Genomic DNA, 21,016 nt, shown 5'->3' with positions numbered 1-21,016 from the left:
CAAAAAAGGCGAGGTGTTTCAGCGAGGGTCGGATACGCTCCTCTCTAAATCCTGTCTAATCCTGCCTTGTGTTAGTTGAGCAAGTGGAGGAGAAGATTCAATGGGTTCGGTGACAGATCAGCCCCTTTGCTTGGTCAGAAATCCCACCCAGTGTCACTTGGAGCAGTGATGGTCATGTGGGGGCAGGTAGTTCTGGCTCTTCTTGGTTTCTTGGTTGTGGTGTGGCTCCACAGAGAGTCCGGAGTACCAGAGGCAGCTGCTGTTATTGAAGTCATCAGGTATGTGATCAAGGACATACAGTATTCCTTCTCTGACCAGTAAAAAGGAGCACTTTCCTGAGTCACATTTAAAGGATGAAAAGGTATGGGTGTCAGTTTTTTTTTTTTTTTAGCTCCCAAAAATTTGTACGTAAAGAATTACGTACAAATGGCCTCTGGATTGAATGAGTTTAGCGAACCACATTGAAAGAGTTATTTAAGTGTCCTAGCACGGGCTACAGTTTGCTATTGGATGACAATATCATGTATTTGGTTCAAAGTAAGTTTATAAAGTATTCCCCCTTTCTGGTATCACACAAAGGAAGCACAGAGCAGACAGAGGGAGATCTGCTTGTAAAAATAGAAGGAGAGATGTAGGAGAGTATGAGGGCTGTTGAGGTAACACAGTATTCTTCTCTTTCTCAGGTATGGGCTCTTTCTTTTCTGAGGGCATTGTGAACGAGGCTGACAAGCTGGCTTGTTTGGTTCTTTTCTTACTGTTTCAGTTTCACAGTACTGTAAGGGCACATTTTGGGCATCACTCACAGGAAGACAAATATTCAGATATTCTGTAATGAAAGCAATGCTTTAGGTGATTTTTTTGGACACTACTGTCGCTGCCCTGAAGGTGACCATGCATGAACAGTGTTTTAAGGCAGTGTAGCTGTGCAAGATTAACTTGTTGAGGGGCAAATGTGAAACAACTTCTTATCACTGTGGTGATAAAGGTATTACCCTTCAATGTTGCCTTAAAATGTTGCAACACTGCCTTTAACTTATAATTATAATAATAACTAATTTTGTAGCTGTATCTCTGAATGTCGATCTGTGGCTCGTTTCACGAAGTGTTTTAATTCTGTCATCATTGTCCACTAATAAGTATGTTGACAGGCATCTTATCATGCCAACCAAATAAATACATGTATACATTATTTCAAATAAAAATGATATATTTGTTGTAATGTTCATTGAGGAATTCTACTTGTAATTGGGGCAGGGTTTGAAATCTAAACACAAGTAGCCGTACAAGAAATTTAATTTAAGAAATTGTTTAAATTATGATTTAAATTCAGAATTATCTAATAGAATAAGTAATTAAGATTACAAATTTAACCAGACGTTTGATTCCAGGTTTTGGTCCTGGACAGTTTTAGAAAGTATTGAGGCTCATTACCCAGTCCTAATGCTAATAGTGCTAACAAGCCATCTTGACTAAATTGAGAAACACGTCACACACAATGTGACAAGGACTTAAGGAGGATTAAAATGCTAAAACTAATAATATTTCCTCCTTTAATTGAATAGAACAATGATGATGTTGGCACTAAGATGCTTTGGAGAAACAGCCCAGTGTTCTTCAGACCAGCATTTTGCACATTTTGCTTTTCCTTTTGCTGTCATCTTCATTTGTTTTTGTGTTACTGTCTGAAAATGACAGACAGACTTGATTGTTTTTTATTATGATCATCATATTTATTACTTTTAATAGCAGCCCAGTAGCGATACTACTATTATACTATACTATTTTTTTTTTTTAGATAATTTTTTGGGGAGCATTTTCGGCCTTTATTTTGACAGGATGATTAAAGACATGAAAGGAGGGAGAGAGAGGGGGAATGACATGCAGCAAAGGGCCGCAGGCCGGAGTCGACCCGAGCCCGCTGTGTCAAGGAGTAAACCTATATATATGGGCGCCTGCTCCACCAACCGAGCTATCCGGGTGCCCTAGTTTTAAGGAAAGCACAAGATAAATGTTTGGATTGTTTTTACTCTTTGTCAAACTGTAATCAGCATGTAGTCCGAGTCCAAACATGAAATTCCCCACTCAAAAACATTACCTAGCGACAGAATTAATTGCATTTAACTTTTCGTTTATTGGCCTAGATTTACTGGCCTTAGAGTTTGAATGCAGTATCTTTATAGATGACTAGTATTGATTGATTGTCAATAATGATGGTGGGCTTTTCTTTATTTTTGCTTACTGCTCATTTCAATTTCTTTCAGAATTTACTAAAATTTGATTGATTTGAGGCCACTTTTCCCCTTCTTTCTGTTTTGATGTGTAACATTTCCAGAATCTTGTTGTTTTTTTGGCATTTCACTTATTAATTTGTACATCTTGCCTATATTGTAGTAATGCAAAGATTTTTATATGTACACTAAAATGTTTTATGTCAGTTGGTCATGATTGGTGAAGTCAAGACAAGAAAGGACCTAAAAGACCTCCCAAACATTGTAGAGACAAAATGACAACTTCATTTCCTATATTAAATCTAAAGAAAATCTGTTTTTAACTAAAATCTATTTGGGGTTAAGAATAAATTATAAAGAAGTAATTTTGGCCATTTTCTTTAACCCACATTCCAACAAAAAACTTGTAATTTCAAAGAAACTTTCTAAAACCATATACACCAAGTTATTGTTATTTGAAATGTTTGCTTTAACTTATCGGCCACACTACACATAAATAATTTGTGTCACTTTACTTTCATTTGTCTTTAAGTAAGACTTTGCTCAGTGCCAAGTGATAATGTTCATGTAATCCAAACAACCACAACTCTAAACAGGTGATTTCTTACAACTACCATGCTGGATAAAAGTGATATCAGCTGATATACATATGTGAAATCCACACCGACTTTAAACAGAAAGGGACATTTTCTGTTCAATTGTAAATCTGTCGTCAGTGAGGCAGATCTGTGTTCATTGTTTTCGGTCTTTCTAACTTGTAAACCTCATTTCTGAATGTAACATTTCTTAACATGTTGAAACTGAGACAAATGTGTGTTTATGTTATTTATTTTAATGTGAAGCCCTGGTTGGCAATAATCTGTTGTTTATGTATGATTTCATGTAAGTAGTTTTAAGATGTTTTTATTTATTTCAATATGTGAGAGGATAAACTCTCTACTGCCCTAACTTTACTCAAACTTATTTAGAGACCTAAATAAATATTTTACTTTGTGTAAAATATCCCATATAGTATTCATTTCTCTGGCATGTTATTCTGCAGTTACACAGCAGCATCGTTTTTCTGACATGTGGACAAAAGATGACAATTTGAAACTTTGTCCAATCTCTTATTTTTTAAGATTTTGGTGCATTTGTTACATCCGCTGAATATTATATGTGTTTGCTGACTGTGGGCTGTGTTTCATCTTTAGCACTCTTGTTTCCGTAAGATGTGCAGTATACCCTTTACATCCACTATCTGTGTTATGATGTGGCTGTCAAGTGAACAATTGTCTTTTTACTTGAATTTTGAAATGGATGAGAATTGGTGGATTTGTCATATAGAAGGATCACAATAAAAGATTAAAATACTTAGTGTTGTGTGTGTGTATATGTCTATGTGAGCTCAACTTTATTTCATAATGAGTGGAGTGTAGCACAGTAGAGAAAGATGCTTTTAAACCATAATGTTAGGTTGTTATGGTCCAAATCTAAGACCACAGCAAATATGGAAGGCACACATAAGGAATTAAGAAAAATGAATTTTATTTACATACAACCCAATACAAGATACTATACTATGACGTTTTAACGACTTTTTCGACATAGTATAAAATGACTTCAACATACTATACTGTGACTTTTTATGCCTTTTTTAGACATACTTTACTATGGCTTTATTCGACATACTATACTATGACTTTTTTGGACATACTATTTACTATGACTTTTTTTTATTCTTACAAAATACTATACCATGACTTTTTTGTTCGTTTTTTTGACATACTATGACTTTTTAATATCTTTTTTATGACATACAATACTGTGACGTTTTTTATGACATGCTATTGTTATGGTCTGACTCTAAGACCATAACAAATATGCTAAGCAAACAAGGAATTAATTCAGAGAAAGGAATTACATTAAAAGAGGTTAAAGTAATTAAAAAAAAAAAAAAACTAGACTGGCAGGGAAGCATACTGTCGGGTTAATTAAGGTAATACTAAATAAACTATATAGTAAATCAAAAGTCCAACATAGCAAATATGGTCCCAGGAGAGCGGGCCCACAGACAACTTGGATGGGGTGGGTTTTGTAGCCTGGAGACAGTTGCCAGATGCCTCCAATTCCTCAATGGTCGTCAGCTCCAACCAACCAGGAACCAGCTACACTGAAAGACAACACACACAAGCCCTGGCAGAGTCCCTGGGGCCATCACACTACACTATGACTTGTATTTACGACATGCTATACTATGACTTTTTTGACATGCTATACTTTGACATTTTTATACTTTTTTTGACATGTTATACTTACTTTTTTCGACAGACTATACTATGACTTTATCGACACACTATACCATGACGTTTTTTTTACTTTTTTCGACATACTATACTATGACTTTTTTTTAAACTTTTTTCGCCATACTATACCATCACTTTTTTTCAACATACTATACTATGACTTCTTTGACTTTTTTCGACAAACTATTCTGTTTTTTTACTTTTTTTGACTTACTATACTATGACTTATCAAAGTACTACACTGACTTTTTTCGACATACAGTACTATACTATGACTTTCTCAACATACTATATATAGACTTTTTTTCAACATACTATACTATAACTATTTTCAACATACTATACTATGACTATTTTCAACATACTATACTATGACTTTCTCAACATACTATATGATGACTTTTCACAATATGCTATACTCTGACTTTATATGACTTTATTCAACATACTATACTATGAATTTTGTAAAAGTTTTTTTATGACATGCTATTTTTATGGTCCAACTCTAAGACGACAGCAAATATATGAAACACACACAAGGAATTAATCCAGAGATAGGAATTTTATTTAACAGAGGTTGAATTAATTTAAAGAATGTAAGAAATATGAACTCTAACAAATGACACTGGCATGGAACATACTGTCATGTTAAGTAAGGTAATATTTAATAAAGTATATGGTAAATAAAAAGTTCAACATAGCAAAAGTGGTCCCAGGAGAGAGAGGGCCCACAAACAACTTGGATGGGGTGGGTTTTGTAGCCTGGAGACAGTTGCCAGATGCCTCCAATTCCTCAATGGTCTTCAGCTCCAACCAACCAGGAACCAGCTACACTGAAAGACAACACACACGACGGAACGTTTTTTTACTTTTCTCAACATACTATGCTAAGACGTTTTTCGATATATACTATGACTTTTTTCGACATGCTATACTATGACTTTTTTCGACATAATATACAATGACGTTTTTCGACATGCTATACCATGACTTTTTTTGACTTATTATACTATGACTTTTTTCGACTTGCTATACTATGACGTTTTTTTACTTTTCTCAACATACTATGCTATGACATTTTTTGACAAATTTTTGTAGCTCAGTCTGTAAGAAGACAGGTTTGGGGTTTCAAGGTTGGGAGTTTCATTCCTGTCAGGAGCTAAGATTATATTTATTTCCGACATACGATACTATGACTTTTTTATGATTTTTTTCAACACACTATACAATGACTTTATATGACTTTTTCGAAATACTATACTATGACTTTTTTGACATACTGATGATTGGTTGTTATGATTATGATTTTTTTAATGGTTTTTTTCTGACATACTATACTACGACTATATTATGACTTTTTTTGACATAGTATACTCTGACATTTGTTATAGCTCAATCTGTAAGAAGACAGGTTTGTGAGTCTATGGTTGGGTGTTTGATTCCTATCAGAAGCTAAAATCAAATTGCTTTTCGACAAACTTTACTATGACATTTTTTTATGACTTTTTTCGACATACTATACTATGACTTTTTTCGACATACTATATTATGAATTTGTTCGACATACTATACTATGACGTTTTATGATTTTTTTCGACATAGTATACTATGACTTTTTGATGACTTTTTTCGACATACTATATGACTTTTTTCGACATACTATACTATGACTTTTTATGACATTTTTCGACATTCTATACTATGACTTTTTTCGACATACTATACTATGACTTTTTGATTACTTTTTTTGGCATACTATACTATGAGTTTTTATGAGTTTTTTCAACATACTATGCTATGACTATACTGTGATTTTTTTCGACATGCTATACTACGACTTTTTTCGACTTACTATACTACGACTTTTTTCAACTTTTCTCAACATACTATGCTATGACGTTTTTCGACATACTATTGTATGACTTCTTACAGCATGGTATACTACACAAATTGTTATAGCTCAGGTTTGGGGATGCAAGGTTGGGGTTTGATTCTTATCATGAGCTAAGACTATATTTCTTTCTGACATACGATACTATGACTTTTTTTTATGATTTTTTCCAACACACTATACAATGACTTTTTATGACTTTTTTGACATACTATACTATGATTTCTTCACGTTTCTTTTCTTACATACTATAATACGACTATATTATGACTTTTTTGACACATGGTACTGTGGCAATTGGTATAGCTCAGTCTGTAAGAAGACATGTTTGGGAGCCCAAGGTTGGGAGTTTAATTCCCATCTGAAGCTAAAATGAAATTTTTTTTTTTTTTTTATGACTTTTTTCGACATACTATACTATGACTATTTATGACTTTTTTTCGACATACTATACTATGACTTTTCATGAGTTGTTTTGACATACTATACTATGACTTTTTATGATTTTTTTCTTACATACTATACTATGACTTTATTATGACTTTTTTCTACACACTATATTATGACTTTTTTCGACATAGTATACTATGGCAAATGTTATAGCTCAGTCTGTAAGAAGACAGGTTTGGGAGGTTGTGTTTGGGTGTTTGATTCCCATCAGAAGCTAAAATTAAATTGCTTTTTGACAAACTTTACTATGACATTTTTTTATGACTTTTTTCAACATACTATATGACTTTTTGCAACATACTATACTATGACTTTTTAGACATTTTTTGACATGCTATACTATGACTTTTTGATTACTTTTTTCGGCATACTATACTATGACTTTTTATGATTTTTTCAACATACTATACCATGACTTTTTTCGACATGCTATACTGTTACTTTTTTCGACATACTATACTATGACTTTTCTCGACTTACTATACTATGACGTTGTTTTTACTTTTTTCGACATGCTATACTGTGACGTTTTTCCACATACTATTCTATGACTTCTTACGGTATGGCATACTATGCTAATTGTTATAGCTCAGTCTGTAAGAAGACAGGTTTGGGGGTTCAAGGTTGGGAGTTTGATTCCCATACTATACTACATGTTTTTTCGACATGTTATACTATGACTTTTTTCGGCATACTATACTATGACGTTTTTCGACATATTATACTATGACTTTATTATGACTTTTTTCAACACACTATATGTTACTTTTTTCGGCATACTATACTATTCCCATCAGGAGCTAAAATTATCATTCTTTCCGACATACGATACTATGACCTTTTAATAACTTTTTTCGACATACTATACTATGACATTTTGTGACTTTCTCGACATACTATACTATGACGTTATTATACTATATATATACTATACTATTCTATAACTTTTTATGATTTTTTTCTTACATACTATACTATGACTTTATTATGACTTTTTTCAACACAATATAATATGACTTTTTTCGACATAGTATACTATGATAAATGTTATAGCTCAGTCTGTAAGAAGATAGGTTTGGGAGGCTATGATTGGGTGTTTAATTCCCATCAGAAGATAAAATCAAATTGCTGACAAACTTTACTATGACATTTTTTTATGACTTTTTTCAATATGCTATACAATTACTTTTAAAAAATTTTCGGCATACTATACTATGAGTTTTTTTCCACATACTATATGACTTTTTTCAACATACTATACTACTATGACTTTTTTCAACTTACTATACCATGAGTTTTTTACTTTTTTCGACATACTACACTATGATGTTTTTCGACATGCTATACTAGGACTTTTTTCAACATAATATACTTTGACTTTTTTATTGTTTTCGACGTACTATACAATGAGTTTTTTCAACATACTATACTATGAATTCTTTTTACTTTTTCGACATACTATACTATGACTTTTTTTTTACTTTTTTTGACATATTATACTATGACTTTTTTCGACATGCTATACTAGGACTTTTTTCAACATAATATACTTTGACTTTTTTATTGTTTTCGACGTACTATACTATGACGTTATTTTGCTTTTTTTTAACATACTATACTATGACGTTATTTTGCTTTTTTCGACATACTATACTATGACTTTTTCCGACATACTATGACGATTTTTTACTTTTTTCGACATATTATACTATGACTTTTTTAGACATACTATACTATGACTTTTTATGTTTTTTTTTCAACATATATGACATGTTTTGACATACTACACTATGACTTTTTCCGCGTACTATTCTATGACTTCTTTCGGCATGGTATACTATGACAATTGTTATATCTCAGTCTGTAAGAAGATAGGTTTGGGGGTCCAACGTTGGGAGTTTGATTCCCATCAGGAGCTAAAATTATCATTCTTTCCGACATACGATACTATGACCTTTTAATAACTTTTTTCGACATACTATACTATGACATTTTGTGACTTTCTCGACATACTATACTATGACGTTATTATACTATATATATACTATACTATTCTATAACTTTTTATGATTTTTTTTCTTACATACTATACTATGACTTTATTATGACTTTTTTCAACACAATATATTATGACTTTTTTCGATATAGTATACTATGATAAATGTTATAGCTCAGTCTGTAAGAAGATAGGTTTGGGAGGCTATGATTGGGTGTTTAATTCCCATCAGAAGATAAAATCAAATTGCTGACAAACTTTACTATGACATTTTTTTATGACTTTTTTCAATATGCTATACAATTACTTTTAAAAAAATTTCGGCATACTATACTATGAGTTTTTTTCCACATACTATATGACTTTTCAACATACTATACTACTATGACTTTTTTCAACTTACTATACCATGAGTTTTTTACTTTTTTCGACATACTACACTATGATGTTTTTCGACATGCTATACTAGGACTTTTTTCAACATAATATACTTTGACTTTTTTATTGTTTTCGACGTACTATACAATGAGTTTTTTCAACATACTATACTATGAATTCTTTGTACTTTTTCGACATACTATACTATGACTTTTTTTTTACTTTTTTTGACATATTATACTATGACTTTTTTCGACATGCTATACTATGACTTTTTTTTTAACTTTTTTTGACATATTATACTATGACTTTTTTCGACATGCTATACTAGGACTTTTTTCAACATAATATACTTTGACTTTTTTATTGTTTTCGACGTACTATACTATGATGTTATTTTGCTTTTTTTTAACATACTATACTATGACGTTATTTTGCTTTTTTCGACATACTATACTATGACTTTTTCCGACATACTATCTATGAAGATTTTTTACTTTTTTCGACATATTATACTATGACTTTTTTAGACATACTATACTATGACTTTTTTCGACTTATGATACTATGACGTTTTTTTACTTTTTCCGACATACTACACTATGACTTTTTTCGACATACTATACTATGACTTTTCATGATTTCTTCGACATACTATACTATGATTTTTTATGATTTTTTTCTTACATACTATACTATGACTTTTTGATGACTTTTTTCAACATCTATATGACTTTTTTCGACATACTATACCATGACTTTTTATGACATTTTTTGACATACTATGACTTTTTATGACTTGTTTTGACATACTATACTATGACTTTTTATGATTTTTTTTCTTACATACTATACTATGACTTTATTATGACTTTTTTCAACACACTATATTGTGACTGTATTGTGACTTTTTGATGACTTTTTTTTAACATACTATATGACTTTTTTCGACATACTATACTATGACTTTTTATTACATTTTTTGACATACTATACTATGACTTTTTTCGACATACTATACTATGACTTTTTGATTACTTTTTTCGGCATACTATAGTATGACTTTTTATGATAGGTTTGGGAGTCCATGGTATAGTATGTCGAAAAAAGTCATATAGATGTTGAAAAAAGTCATAAAAAAGTCATAGTATAGTATGTCAAAAAAGGTCACAATATAGTGTGTTGAAAAAAGTCATTATAAAGTCATAGTATAGAATGTAAGAAAAAAATCATAAAAAGTCATAGTATAGTATGTCAAAACAAGTCATAAAAAGTCATAGTATAGTATGTCGAACATATCATGAAAAGTCATAGTATAGTATGTCGAAAAAAATCACAGTATAGTATGTCGAAATAAGTCATAGTGTAGTATGTTGAAAAAAGTAAAAACTATACTATGACTTTTTGATGACGTTTTTTAACATACTCTATGACTTTTTTCGACATACTATACTATGACTTTTTATTAAATTTTTCAACATACTATACTATGACTTTTTGATTACTTTTTTCGGCATACTATACTATGACTTTTTATGATAGGTTTGGGAGTCCATGGTTGGGAGTTTGATTCCCATCAGAAACTAAAATCAAACTGCTTTTCTACATACTTTAATGACTTTACTATGACTTTTTTCGACATACTATACTATGACTTTTCATGATTTGTTCGACATACTATAACCTTTTTATGATTTTTTTCGACATACTATACTATGACTTTTCATGATTTGTTCGACATACTATACTATGACTTTTTGATGACTTTTTTTTCGACATATATGACTTATTTTGACATACTATACTATGACTTTTTGATTACTTTTTTCAACATACTATACTATGACTTTTTATGATTTTTTTCAATATACTATACTATGACTTTTTATGCCTTGCTTTCAACATACTATACTATGACTATTTTCGACATAGTATTCTATGACTTTTTTTGAGTTTTTTCCACATACTATACGATGACTTTTATTCGACATATCATTCTATGAATTTTTTCGGCATAGAATACTATGAGAAGTGTTATAGCTCCCCATCATATTTCTTTTCGACATACTATACTATGACTTTTTTTTTACGACATACTATACTATGACTGCTTATGATTTTTTCGACATACTACACTATGACTTTTTCTGCGTACTATTCTATGACTTCTTTCGGCATGGTATACTATGACAATTGTTATATCTCGGTCTGTAAGAAGATAGGTTTGGGGGTGCAACGTTGGGAGTTTGATTCCCATCAGGAGGTAAAATTATCATTCTTTGCGACATACGATACTATGACCTTTTAATAACTTTTTTCGACATACTATACTATGACGTTTTTTTTACTTTTTTCAATATACTATACTATGACTTTTTTTTTTTTTTTTAAATATATTCAACAAAAAACTTCGTATTATAGCATATCGAAAAAGTCATAGTATACTATGATTTTTTCGATAAGTTTTTTTACTTTTTTCGACATACTATACTATTAGTTTTTCTTCTTTTTTCGACATGATATACTGTGACTTTTTTCGACATAATATATGACTTGTTTTTACTTTTTTTCGACATACTATACTATGAGGTTTTTTTTTTTTTCGACATACTATACTATGACTTTTTTTTAAATGCTATACTATGAAGTTTTTTTTACTTTTTTCGACATACTATGCTATGAGTTATTTCGACATACTATACTATGACTTTTTCTTAATATTTTCAACATACTATACTATGACTTTTTTGATATGCTATACTATGCCTTTTTTAAACTTTTTTCGACATACTATACATTTTTTTTCTTCTTTTTTTTTCGACATCAATGCCATTTTTCGACCCACTATACCATGACTTTTTGGACAATTTTCGACATACTATACTATGACTTTTTTATTTAGTTTCGACATGCTATACTAAGACTTTTGTCGACATGCTATACTACGACGTTTTTTTACTTTTTTCGACATACTATATTTTGACTTTTTTCGAAATACTACACTATGACGTTTTTTTTTTTTTACTTTTTTCGACATGATATACTATGACTTTTTTCGACATGCTTTACTACGATGTTATTTTTTACTTTTCTGGACATTACTTTTTTTGACATGCTATATAATGACTTTTTTCAACACTGTATACTATGACTTATTTCAATATACTTTACCATGACTTTGTGGATATTTTTTGACATACTATACTAAGACTTTTGTTTTTACTTTTTTGACATATTGTACTATGACTTTTTGACAATTTCTGACATACTGTACTTTTACTTTTTTACTTTTTTCGACATACTATACTATGACTTTTTTCAAATTACTATACTCTGACTTTTTTTTTTACTTTTTTCGACATATTGTACTATGACTTTTATCGGCATACTACACTATAACTTTCTCAACATACTATATGATGACTTTTTAATGACTTTTTTCAACATACTATACTATGAATTTCGTATATGTTTTTTTTTATGACATGCTATTGTTATGGTCTAACTCTAAGATGACAGCAAATATAATAAGCACACACAAGGAATTAATCCAGAGATATGAATTTTATTTAACAGAAGTTGAATTAATTTAAAAAATGTAAGAAAATATGTTTAATAAATGAGACTGGCAGGGAACATACTGTCACGTTAAGTAAGGTAATACTTAATAAAGTAAATGGTGAATCAAAAGTCCAACATAGCAAATATGGTCCCAGGAGAGAGAGGGCCCACAAACAACTTGGATGGGGTGGGTTTTGTAGCCTGGAGACAGTTGCCAGATGCCTCCAATTCCTCAATGGTCTTCAGCTCCAACCAACCAGGAACCAGCTACACTGAAAGACAACACACACAAGCCCTGGCAGAGTCCCTGGGGCCATCAGACTACACTATGACTTGTATTTACGACATGCTATACTATGAAGTTTTTTTGTTACATACTATACTATATACTATATCCTATACTAACACTTCTTTATGACTTTTAGACATTCTACTGTATACTATATATAGTATATACTTTTTTCGACATGCTATACTATGACTTTTTTTGACATACTACACTATGACTTTTTTTGACAATTTCTGACATACTATACTTTGACTTTTTTAGTTTTATCGACATACTGTACTATGACATTTTTTTTTACTTTTTTCGACATATTGTACTATGACTTTTATCAACATACTACACTATGACTTTTTCAACATACTATATAATGACTTTTTTTTCGACATACTATACTATGACTTTCTTAACATACTATAAGTTGACTTGACATTTTTATGACTTTTTTCAACATACTATACTATTAATTTCTTATGTTTTTTTATGACATGCTATTGTTATGGTCTAACTCTAAGAAGACAGCAAATATAGTAAGCACACAAAAGGAATTAATCCAGAGATAGGAATTTTATTTAACAGAGGTTGAATTAATTTAAAGAATGTAAGCTTTTTGCTCGCAGGTTTCTCTATAGAGCTCCCCCTACAGCTTCGGAATAGATATTTGGCCATACTGTGTAAAAACTCACTCGGTCAGTCTGCCGTTTCCTCTTTCTCTGTTCCTCCGACAATGCTTTGCTAGCTTTCTGCTTTTTTTTTTGCTGGCTCAGCCATGACGATAGTGTGAAAAACTCCATCGCTACCAGCCGGTTCCTTGATGGGGGCATGTATGTGTGCAGTGCCTAAAGCAATTTGTTACATCGCGAGACTTGATATCACGCGATTCTTCCTGATGCTGAGGCTGGCGGCTCGCCGGCCAAAAGTTGCAAGGGTGGTTTTTCCGCTCACAGGCGCTATGGGAAAGCGAGACATCCACCATTCAACTCGAAAAAAAGTCATATAACCATTACAATGACTCTGAAGCTGTTCAGTTAAGGTAAATTAAGCTAAACAAACTGCATAGTTCCCCTTTAATGTTGCAGCTGGTCAAAATGGGGCTTATATTTTACTATATATGTATACTGCTGTGTAGCTTGTGAATTTCACCAATGGATCAATTGATTCTTATCATTATCCATAATAAGTACAAAAATTAATTTGTTGTTAAATTTGTTGATTATAGTTTTCATTATGAATATGAAACTGCATAACGAAAAAGTCCATCCACTTGATCCGGGTTCGGGTCATGGAGACAACAGGTCAAGTAAGGTAGCCCAGAAGTCCCTCTCCCTCTCCCCAGCTACGGTTTCTAGCTATTCCTGGGGCATCCCAAGGCGTTCCCAGGCCAAATAAGATATATAATCCCTCTAGCGTGTTCTGGGTCTACCCCATAACCAGAAACTAAAGTTACATAATATTTCCCTCTGAATTGTAGTGGAGTAAAAGTATAAAGTACCAGAAAATGGTAATACTTAAGTACAATTTTCTAGCACTGGGTAAATAGCAGGAATATTTACCATTTCTTTATGTGGTGCATGGATGACACCATGTGATCACCTTTTTAAAACAAGAGAAGAAAGGAAACTGTATTGGTACATTTGTTCTTAATGCAGCCTGTCAGCAAACTTCATACTGAAATTAAACATTTAGGATGAAGCACACACAATAAATCAGCTTCACGTTTGGCCAAAATGCCTTTTTCAACATAATTTCAGCCACTAATCAATTTTTTTGTGCTGGTGTCACAGATTAATGAGGCAAATTCATTCTGTCTTCTCCTCCAGTAAAGTACAGTGGACATAATCAGCTCATTTAGTTGAATTAATAACTAGCTCAGGCGTGCTCTTCCTTCCAGAAACAGTATTAAAATATTACTCTCCGGTACAGTCCGCTAATTCTGGGTAATAAGGAGCAATCGGTTTCAAATATCACCACCGGTGTCGCACCCTCTGTTGAGTTCCTTAATGCAAAATTATGCAGTCATCAAATTAAATGTGAGTGTTTTAAAACTGGTCATTCTGCAGCTTAATGGTCCAGCTTCTTTCAGTTTTCGTATCAAGTGATTTACCGTAATGCGGTTCACAATTAAAAAAGTTCTCCCACCTTTATCATCATGAACTTCGACATGGGAGAAGGATCCATGTGCTCCGTTAACCTCTTCAGTCTACACAAGAAAATATCTGGAAAGAATCTCACAGCCTGTAATCGAGTTAAAGCTTTCATCTGCATTTCTCTTTCATGAATAATGTGCCTTTATATGTGATGTATGCACATCATACGCCTGTATAAACCAAGAGGAATTGATAGTTAAAATCTATCTTTTTATACCAAACATATTTAAAAATACCATTTTAGATGGACAGAGCCTCAATATTGGGATATTCCAATCTTTTAATGTGACACTTTCCAAGTTTATATATATGCCAAGAGTTAAATGAGAAGGTTGATACCACTCTCTTCTGAGAGTGGTATCAACCTTCTCACCTGACACTTGGTGAGAAAGCGTAAAGAGCATATATAAAAAATGTCAAACTGTTCTTTTAACAAAACATTATAAACAGACAAGTAAAGGATAGAGAGTGAAACTCTGAAACATTTTCAAGAACAAAGTATTGAATTTGCAAATCTGAACCAAAAAAGCACTGACCACGTTCCTCTAGTCTACACTCCATCAGACCTTTAGAAAATCACATCTTACCACGGTCACGTTTTGTTAGTTCTAGGAGACATCAACACAGCAACAAGTTAGCCAAACTCCACTTTTCAATGGATGAAATTTTATTTGGATAAAATTGCCAAGCAACTTGACAAGGATAAAAAGGCAAGTTTGAACAATACAAGACTTCATGTGTCAATGCAAAGTGTCAGGCAAATTCAAGATGAGTTGCACCAGTAGCCGTAATACTGAATGAAACAAGTGCTGTCCAAACAGAGACACCAGCCGCTTAAAGGGCCATAAAAAGTTCATCGTTTTTTCCTCAAGTTATATTATCGTTTAGCAAAATAGAAATATAACAAGTCCTCTCATTCTAGGTCCAGTTTTCCAAAGAGGTCAAAGCTCTTAGATCACTCGGTCTTAAGGGATGCTCTGATTGGAACTTTAAGGAGTCACAAAACGTTTATGTATTTTTATCATCTTTCTCTGAATTTAAACACAAATAAATGGATTGTTAGTTAATATGTGAGGAATCTTACATCTTATTGAAATTTAGTTTGAACACCAGAATATGCTAATTCACATTTTAGCTGAGTACCAATCTGTTAATTAGATGTCTTTTAATTGGATTGGAGCATCCCCATTAGTTCCACAACAAATGAACAGTAATGATGTCCGAACGCTTTAATGATCTTGGCAATAAGGAGTTAGCACAGTGGAGTCACGATCAGTCAGAGTTTAGTCATGGGTATGTGAAGGCTGTTCCACGGGCCCATCCATAATTCCTCTTCATCCGACTGCGTTCTGTCACTCGGGCACTCCAACGGCTCCCTCATAATGAGTCCATTGTCGTCTTCATCATGACTGCTGTCTACCTTCGACTCTCTCTCATCTTCATTCAGCTTGCCTCTCTCAGCTGTGCTCTGAGGTAGCTCCGTGCCGCCCTGCACCGCTTTGAGCATGTCGGATTTTGACGCTTCACTGTCGGGGCCTGTGTTAGTGGTGCTGGTCGGCCCTAAAGAAATGCTGGATTGTCGAGTATTAAACACATTCAGTGTTTTATTGTTGTCAGTATTAGAGAAAGAGGAAGTGGCCGTCTCAGAGGCAGCCATTCCTGAACTTCGGAAGGTTTGCAGCGTCTTGCACCCGCCGTCCGCTGCTAATCTGGGGTTGTTCAGGGGTACTCTTTCCTCCAGTGTGGCAGCCATTTTGTCTAGTTTTTTAAAGTGCTTGGCCAGCCGTGAGCTGAAGATGGGGGAGGTGAGTTTGAGGTTGTTGTTCGTGGTGGTGGTGTGTGCATGTGTGGGACCTGTGGCATTTACTGTACGTCGGGTGCGGATGATGGAGCCATTCTGGGCCACGTAGATGCTGCCGTTAACGTTAGAGTGGCTGTTGAGGGTGGAGGGTAAGCGGCTGCGTTGGGTCTCTGGCATGCTGTCCTCGCCCGTGGAGCTAGTCTCATATTCCCGGTCCACCACCAACTTGATCCGACGTTTTCTACTGCCGTGCTGGAAAAACACACAGACAATATGTCATTAAACATCTGACACGGAGTCTGAGAGAATTCACACACAAAAGAAATCACAGCCACATCGCTGCGCTCTCTATACCTAAACCACTAAAAATAAATACATTGAATTTAAAAGCTAAGTGTGAACAAGACTTAGTAGAACTTTTTTTTTTTTTTAGATAATTCTTTTGGGCTTTTCCGCCTTTAATTTTTTTAGACAGGACAGCTAGGTGAGAAAGGGGAGAGAGAGGGGGAAGACATGCAGGAAATTTGTCACAGGTCGGATTCAAAGCCTGGACCTCTGCGTCGAGGCATAAACCGCTCAGATTATGTGCGCCTGCTCTACCACTGAACCAACCCGGCCACACATTTGAGAACATTTTTTTAAGTGTGACTTGTTTTCAAGCCCCTAGCTACAGTACTACATTTACGTAGGCTATGTAAAATTAGGTAGGGATCTCTTCTCAGCCAGTATGGACAAAAGATTACAGCAACCAATAACTCATTCAGTGGACATTGGGGCATGTGAGTATTGTTTTAAGAAAGAGTAAGAAAAAATGTGAACTACACCGGACAGTGACATCAGGGCAATAACTACAAGCTTAGTTAATTTCTACTGCGGCAAAGTGAGAACTTGGTCCACTAGACGTCAGGAGAAACAACTACTAAAGCTTCTGTAAGCTCAAATGTAATTTGTGACAATTTTCATTTTTACATTTAAGATGTTTGTCCTGTATTTAAATGTACGAAATAAAAGTAGCACTTTCACCCACACTGCAAATACACAGCAAACACAGGTCAGCGCAGCAGTGTTTACTCCAAATGTTTCATTTAGTGCTAATAATTTAGAAAAAAGAAACACACACACACACACACACACACACACACACACACACACACACACACACACACAGGAAGAAAAAAAGGGCTTTAATACATTCACCCTTACAAAGAAAACATCTTTTCCCTGCAGATACAAGGCACCGGAAGAACTGACTGATATAGGGAGAATGATGGACACAGAAAAAGAAACTACTAATGTGAGAAGCTTGAGCTTAAATGCAACAGACAAAGGTCAGTGAATATAAATCTTTGAGCTGCAGCTTGAAGTCGAGGTTTCACAAAAGCAAAATGAGACAAGTCAGCCCAGGAGAAAAAGCTACAGAAGTAAACCACTTGACTACTTCTGCCAGGGTAGGAGAGCTCTTATAAAGGACGGTAAGGCAGGCGAAGAAAAGGGAGAGGAGTATAGGCTGATTGAAAAAGGGGGATTCAAGATACACGCAAAATAAAGAGAAAGAGATACTATGAGAGGGCAGCGGAGGACATGCGGGCAATTTAAACTCCTTTGAATGTAAATCACACCAAACAAGGAAAAAGAGAGAGATTATAGTAATCAATTCCACTCAGGTAATGCCTGCACACCCAATCCAGGCATTTTCACAAAGATCTTACTTAGTGGCAAAGAATTCAATCTTGGGGGGGGGGGCTAAGGCCTCATCTGTATTTCAATCGGCCAACTCATTTTCCAAATCCCTCTCTTCTTCATCCTCTTCTCCTTCCCCGCTATGGCCGCTACTTTTCTCCTCCTCCTCTGTGTCCTCAATGATGGGTGACAAGTCATCCGAGGTGTTCATCCCGCCTGAGCTGATGTCTGATTGGATGTGGTTGGTGGCTCGCCTGCTCGATGAAGACTTTCGTGATCCATTGCTTTTCACCCCTTCCTCCTCCTCCTCTCCTGATTCCTCGCTCTCTTCCTCTATTGTTCTATGTGACGGCTGGGAGGGTCTAGAAGTCTTGGGCCTAGAGCTACTAACTGTAGAACCTGAATATCTTGAACTTTGAGAGTCGCTGCTGCTGTTTCTGTCAGTCTCTTTGCTGTTTGAGGAGTGGCTGCTTCGTTCTCGCTGTCTGCTTGTGCTTTCTCTCTTTAGATTGGGACTACTTCTTCTACTCTTACTACTAACACTGTTGCTACTCGCAGAACTGTTACTAACTCTACCCTTTGAGCGTTTTCTGCTTGACTCTTTTCTTTCATCCTCACTCTCCAACCCTGACTCCTTCGCAGACTCTGACCCCTCCTCATCTTGGCTTTCACTCTGTGATTCTCTGTCTGTGTCAGTAGTTCCCTCTTCCTTTTCTGTTTCTGTATCAGATTGGGTATTGTCGCGCTCGGCTGAAAAGGATAAGGTGAGGCTACTTGCGTCGGAGGGACAAAATTCTGATGGAGCCTCTTTGCTGCCACTATCGCTGTCATGAAATCGTTTTTCTCTCTTCCACCATACCTCAGAGGAACTATTCTCCTCTCCCAACTCCCTCTCCCACTTCCTCCTCTCCTCCCCCATGGCACTCTCAGACACTGATGCAGAAACACTCATATCTCCTATGGAGCCATACATCTTCCTACTGTTCTCCGCTTCTCTGTCCCAGCTTTTTCCATTGCTCCACTGTTCATCTCCCACCCTGGCAGGTCCCTCGAGCCTTCTGGTGAGGGAGATAAGACTGAGGGCCTCGCTCAGCCTTTGTTTCACTGGCAGGGGTTTGCTGGCTTCAACGGACGTCTGGAAATAACTCCCGTTGATGACCATGCTGCCGTCCAGCCTGGCAAAGTGGCCAGGGAGCTCTCCCCTATGCTCTGGCCTGATGCCTACTCCTACTTCGACAGCATTTCTCATCCCATTGTTTGTCACGTCACCTCTCTTGCTTCTTCCCCAGGTTTTCATTTCTCTTCTGCCTCCTCTTTCGCTCCCTCTTTCTTTTGCTTCATCTGTTCCTCCCCCTCTGTGTTCTACTATCCATGCATCTCCTCTCTCAAATCCCCTTTCCACTCTTTCCCCCTTTCTTTCCTCCAGTCTGTCTCTACCTCCCCCCCCCTCTTCTATTGGCCTAACTCTGGCTTTGTTCCAGGGCAGGTGGATGGCAGGAGGTTGTCCAGATGTTTTACTACCAGAGGACAGCAGTGTGCTCACTCTCATCACGGCCTTCAACCTGGCAGCTGCACTTGAGCTCGTAAGCTTTGTGCTGGTGCTTGTACCACCCTCTGACGGTTGGTGTTTGTCACCCTCAGTTCTTGGGGCTGCTGGGGTCTTTCTGGATGGCCCATGAGAAGGTGGAGGACAGGGCTGGAGGTAAGCAGGGTGTGGGGCTAATCTACCTCCTCCAAACTGTCTCTTCACCTGTTGTCATGATAATATTAGTCCAAAACCAAATAATAACATTTAGGAAAGGAACAACAAGACATTTCTCAACTAACACTCAGCAAGAAAGTAAATAAGCATATTTCCCAAAATGTTGAAGTGTTCCTTGATGAAAAATGATGCTGTGTCCTTCAAAGCAGTCTACAGTCCATTGTGTTAGTGATCACTAAAAGAACACTTTGTTTTTAAGTCTTATTGCCTGAACTATACGTTAATTCAGGACTTTCACCACATTTCTGTTTTGTCTCTATTAGAATACTGTGATCAACAACTTCTCTTTACACATCATGGATGCTGGTAGCCTGTGTTTGTTTGTGTTTACCTCTCCGTCAGACTCCTGTGGACTGTAGTAGTAGCTGCCGTCATCATCAACAACTACTTCTCCATATTCATCATAGAGGCCGGCGGGTGAGATCAGTTTCCTGCGACTGCCGTACTGAGGAAGGTCATACCTGGACAGAGAGAGGAAAAGAGGGAGGAACAAAAACAGAGAGAGCATTACAGTTAATCAATAACCAATAAGAAACTGTGCAGAGCAGAAG

General features: G+C 35.1%; 1 protein-coding gene across 3 annotated transcripts in view; it reads right to left on the bottom strand.

Annotated features, from left to right (window-relative positions):
• Positions 1-15,852: 15,852 nt before the first annotated feature.
• Positions 15,853-21,016, bottom strand: part of LOC116061225 (protocadherin-15-like) — a 176,925-nt gene continuing 171,761 nt past the window's right edge. For 2 of the 3 annotated variants that reach the window (XM_031315264.2, XM_035997478.1), the window contains 2 exons: positions 20,797-20,926; positions 15,853-17,275 (listed from right to left, as the gene is read on the bottom strand). In XM_031315264.2, coding sequence (XP_031171124.2) covers positions 16,499-17,275; positions 20,797-20,926 — 907 coding nt within the window. In that variant the 3' untranslated portion in view covers positions 15,853-16,498. Of the gene's footprint in view, positions 17,276-18,732; positions 20,454-20,796; positions 20,927-21,016 lie in introns of all 3 variants that reach the window. The other variant, XM_031315263.2, reaches the window with a different exon arrangement.

Source organism: Sander lucioperca, chromosome 22 (genome assembly GCF_008315115.2).
Source record: "Sander lucioperca isolate FBNREF2018 chromosome 22, SLUC_FBN_1.2, whole genome shotgun sequence".
In the NCBI taxonomy this organism is placed as follows: domain Eukaryota; kingdom Metazoa; phylum Chordata; class Actinopteri; order Perciformes; family Percidae; genus Sander; species Sander lucioperca.
Note: the sequence above shows the minus strand (reverse complement) of the source record. Positions and strands in the feature narration are given on the sequence as shown.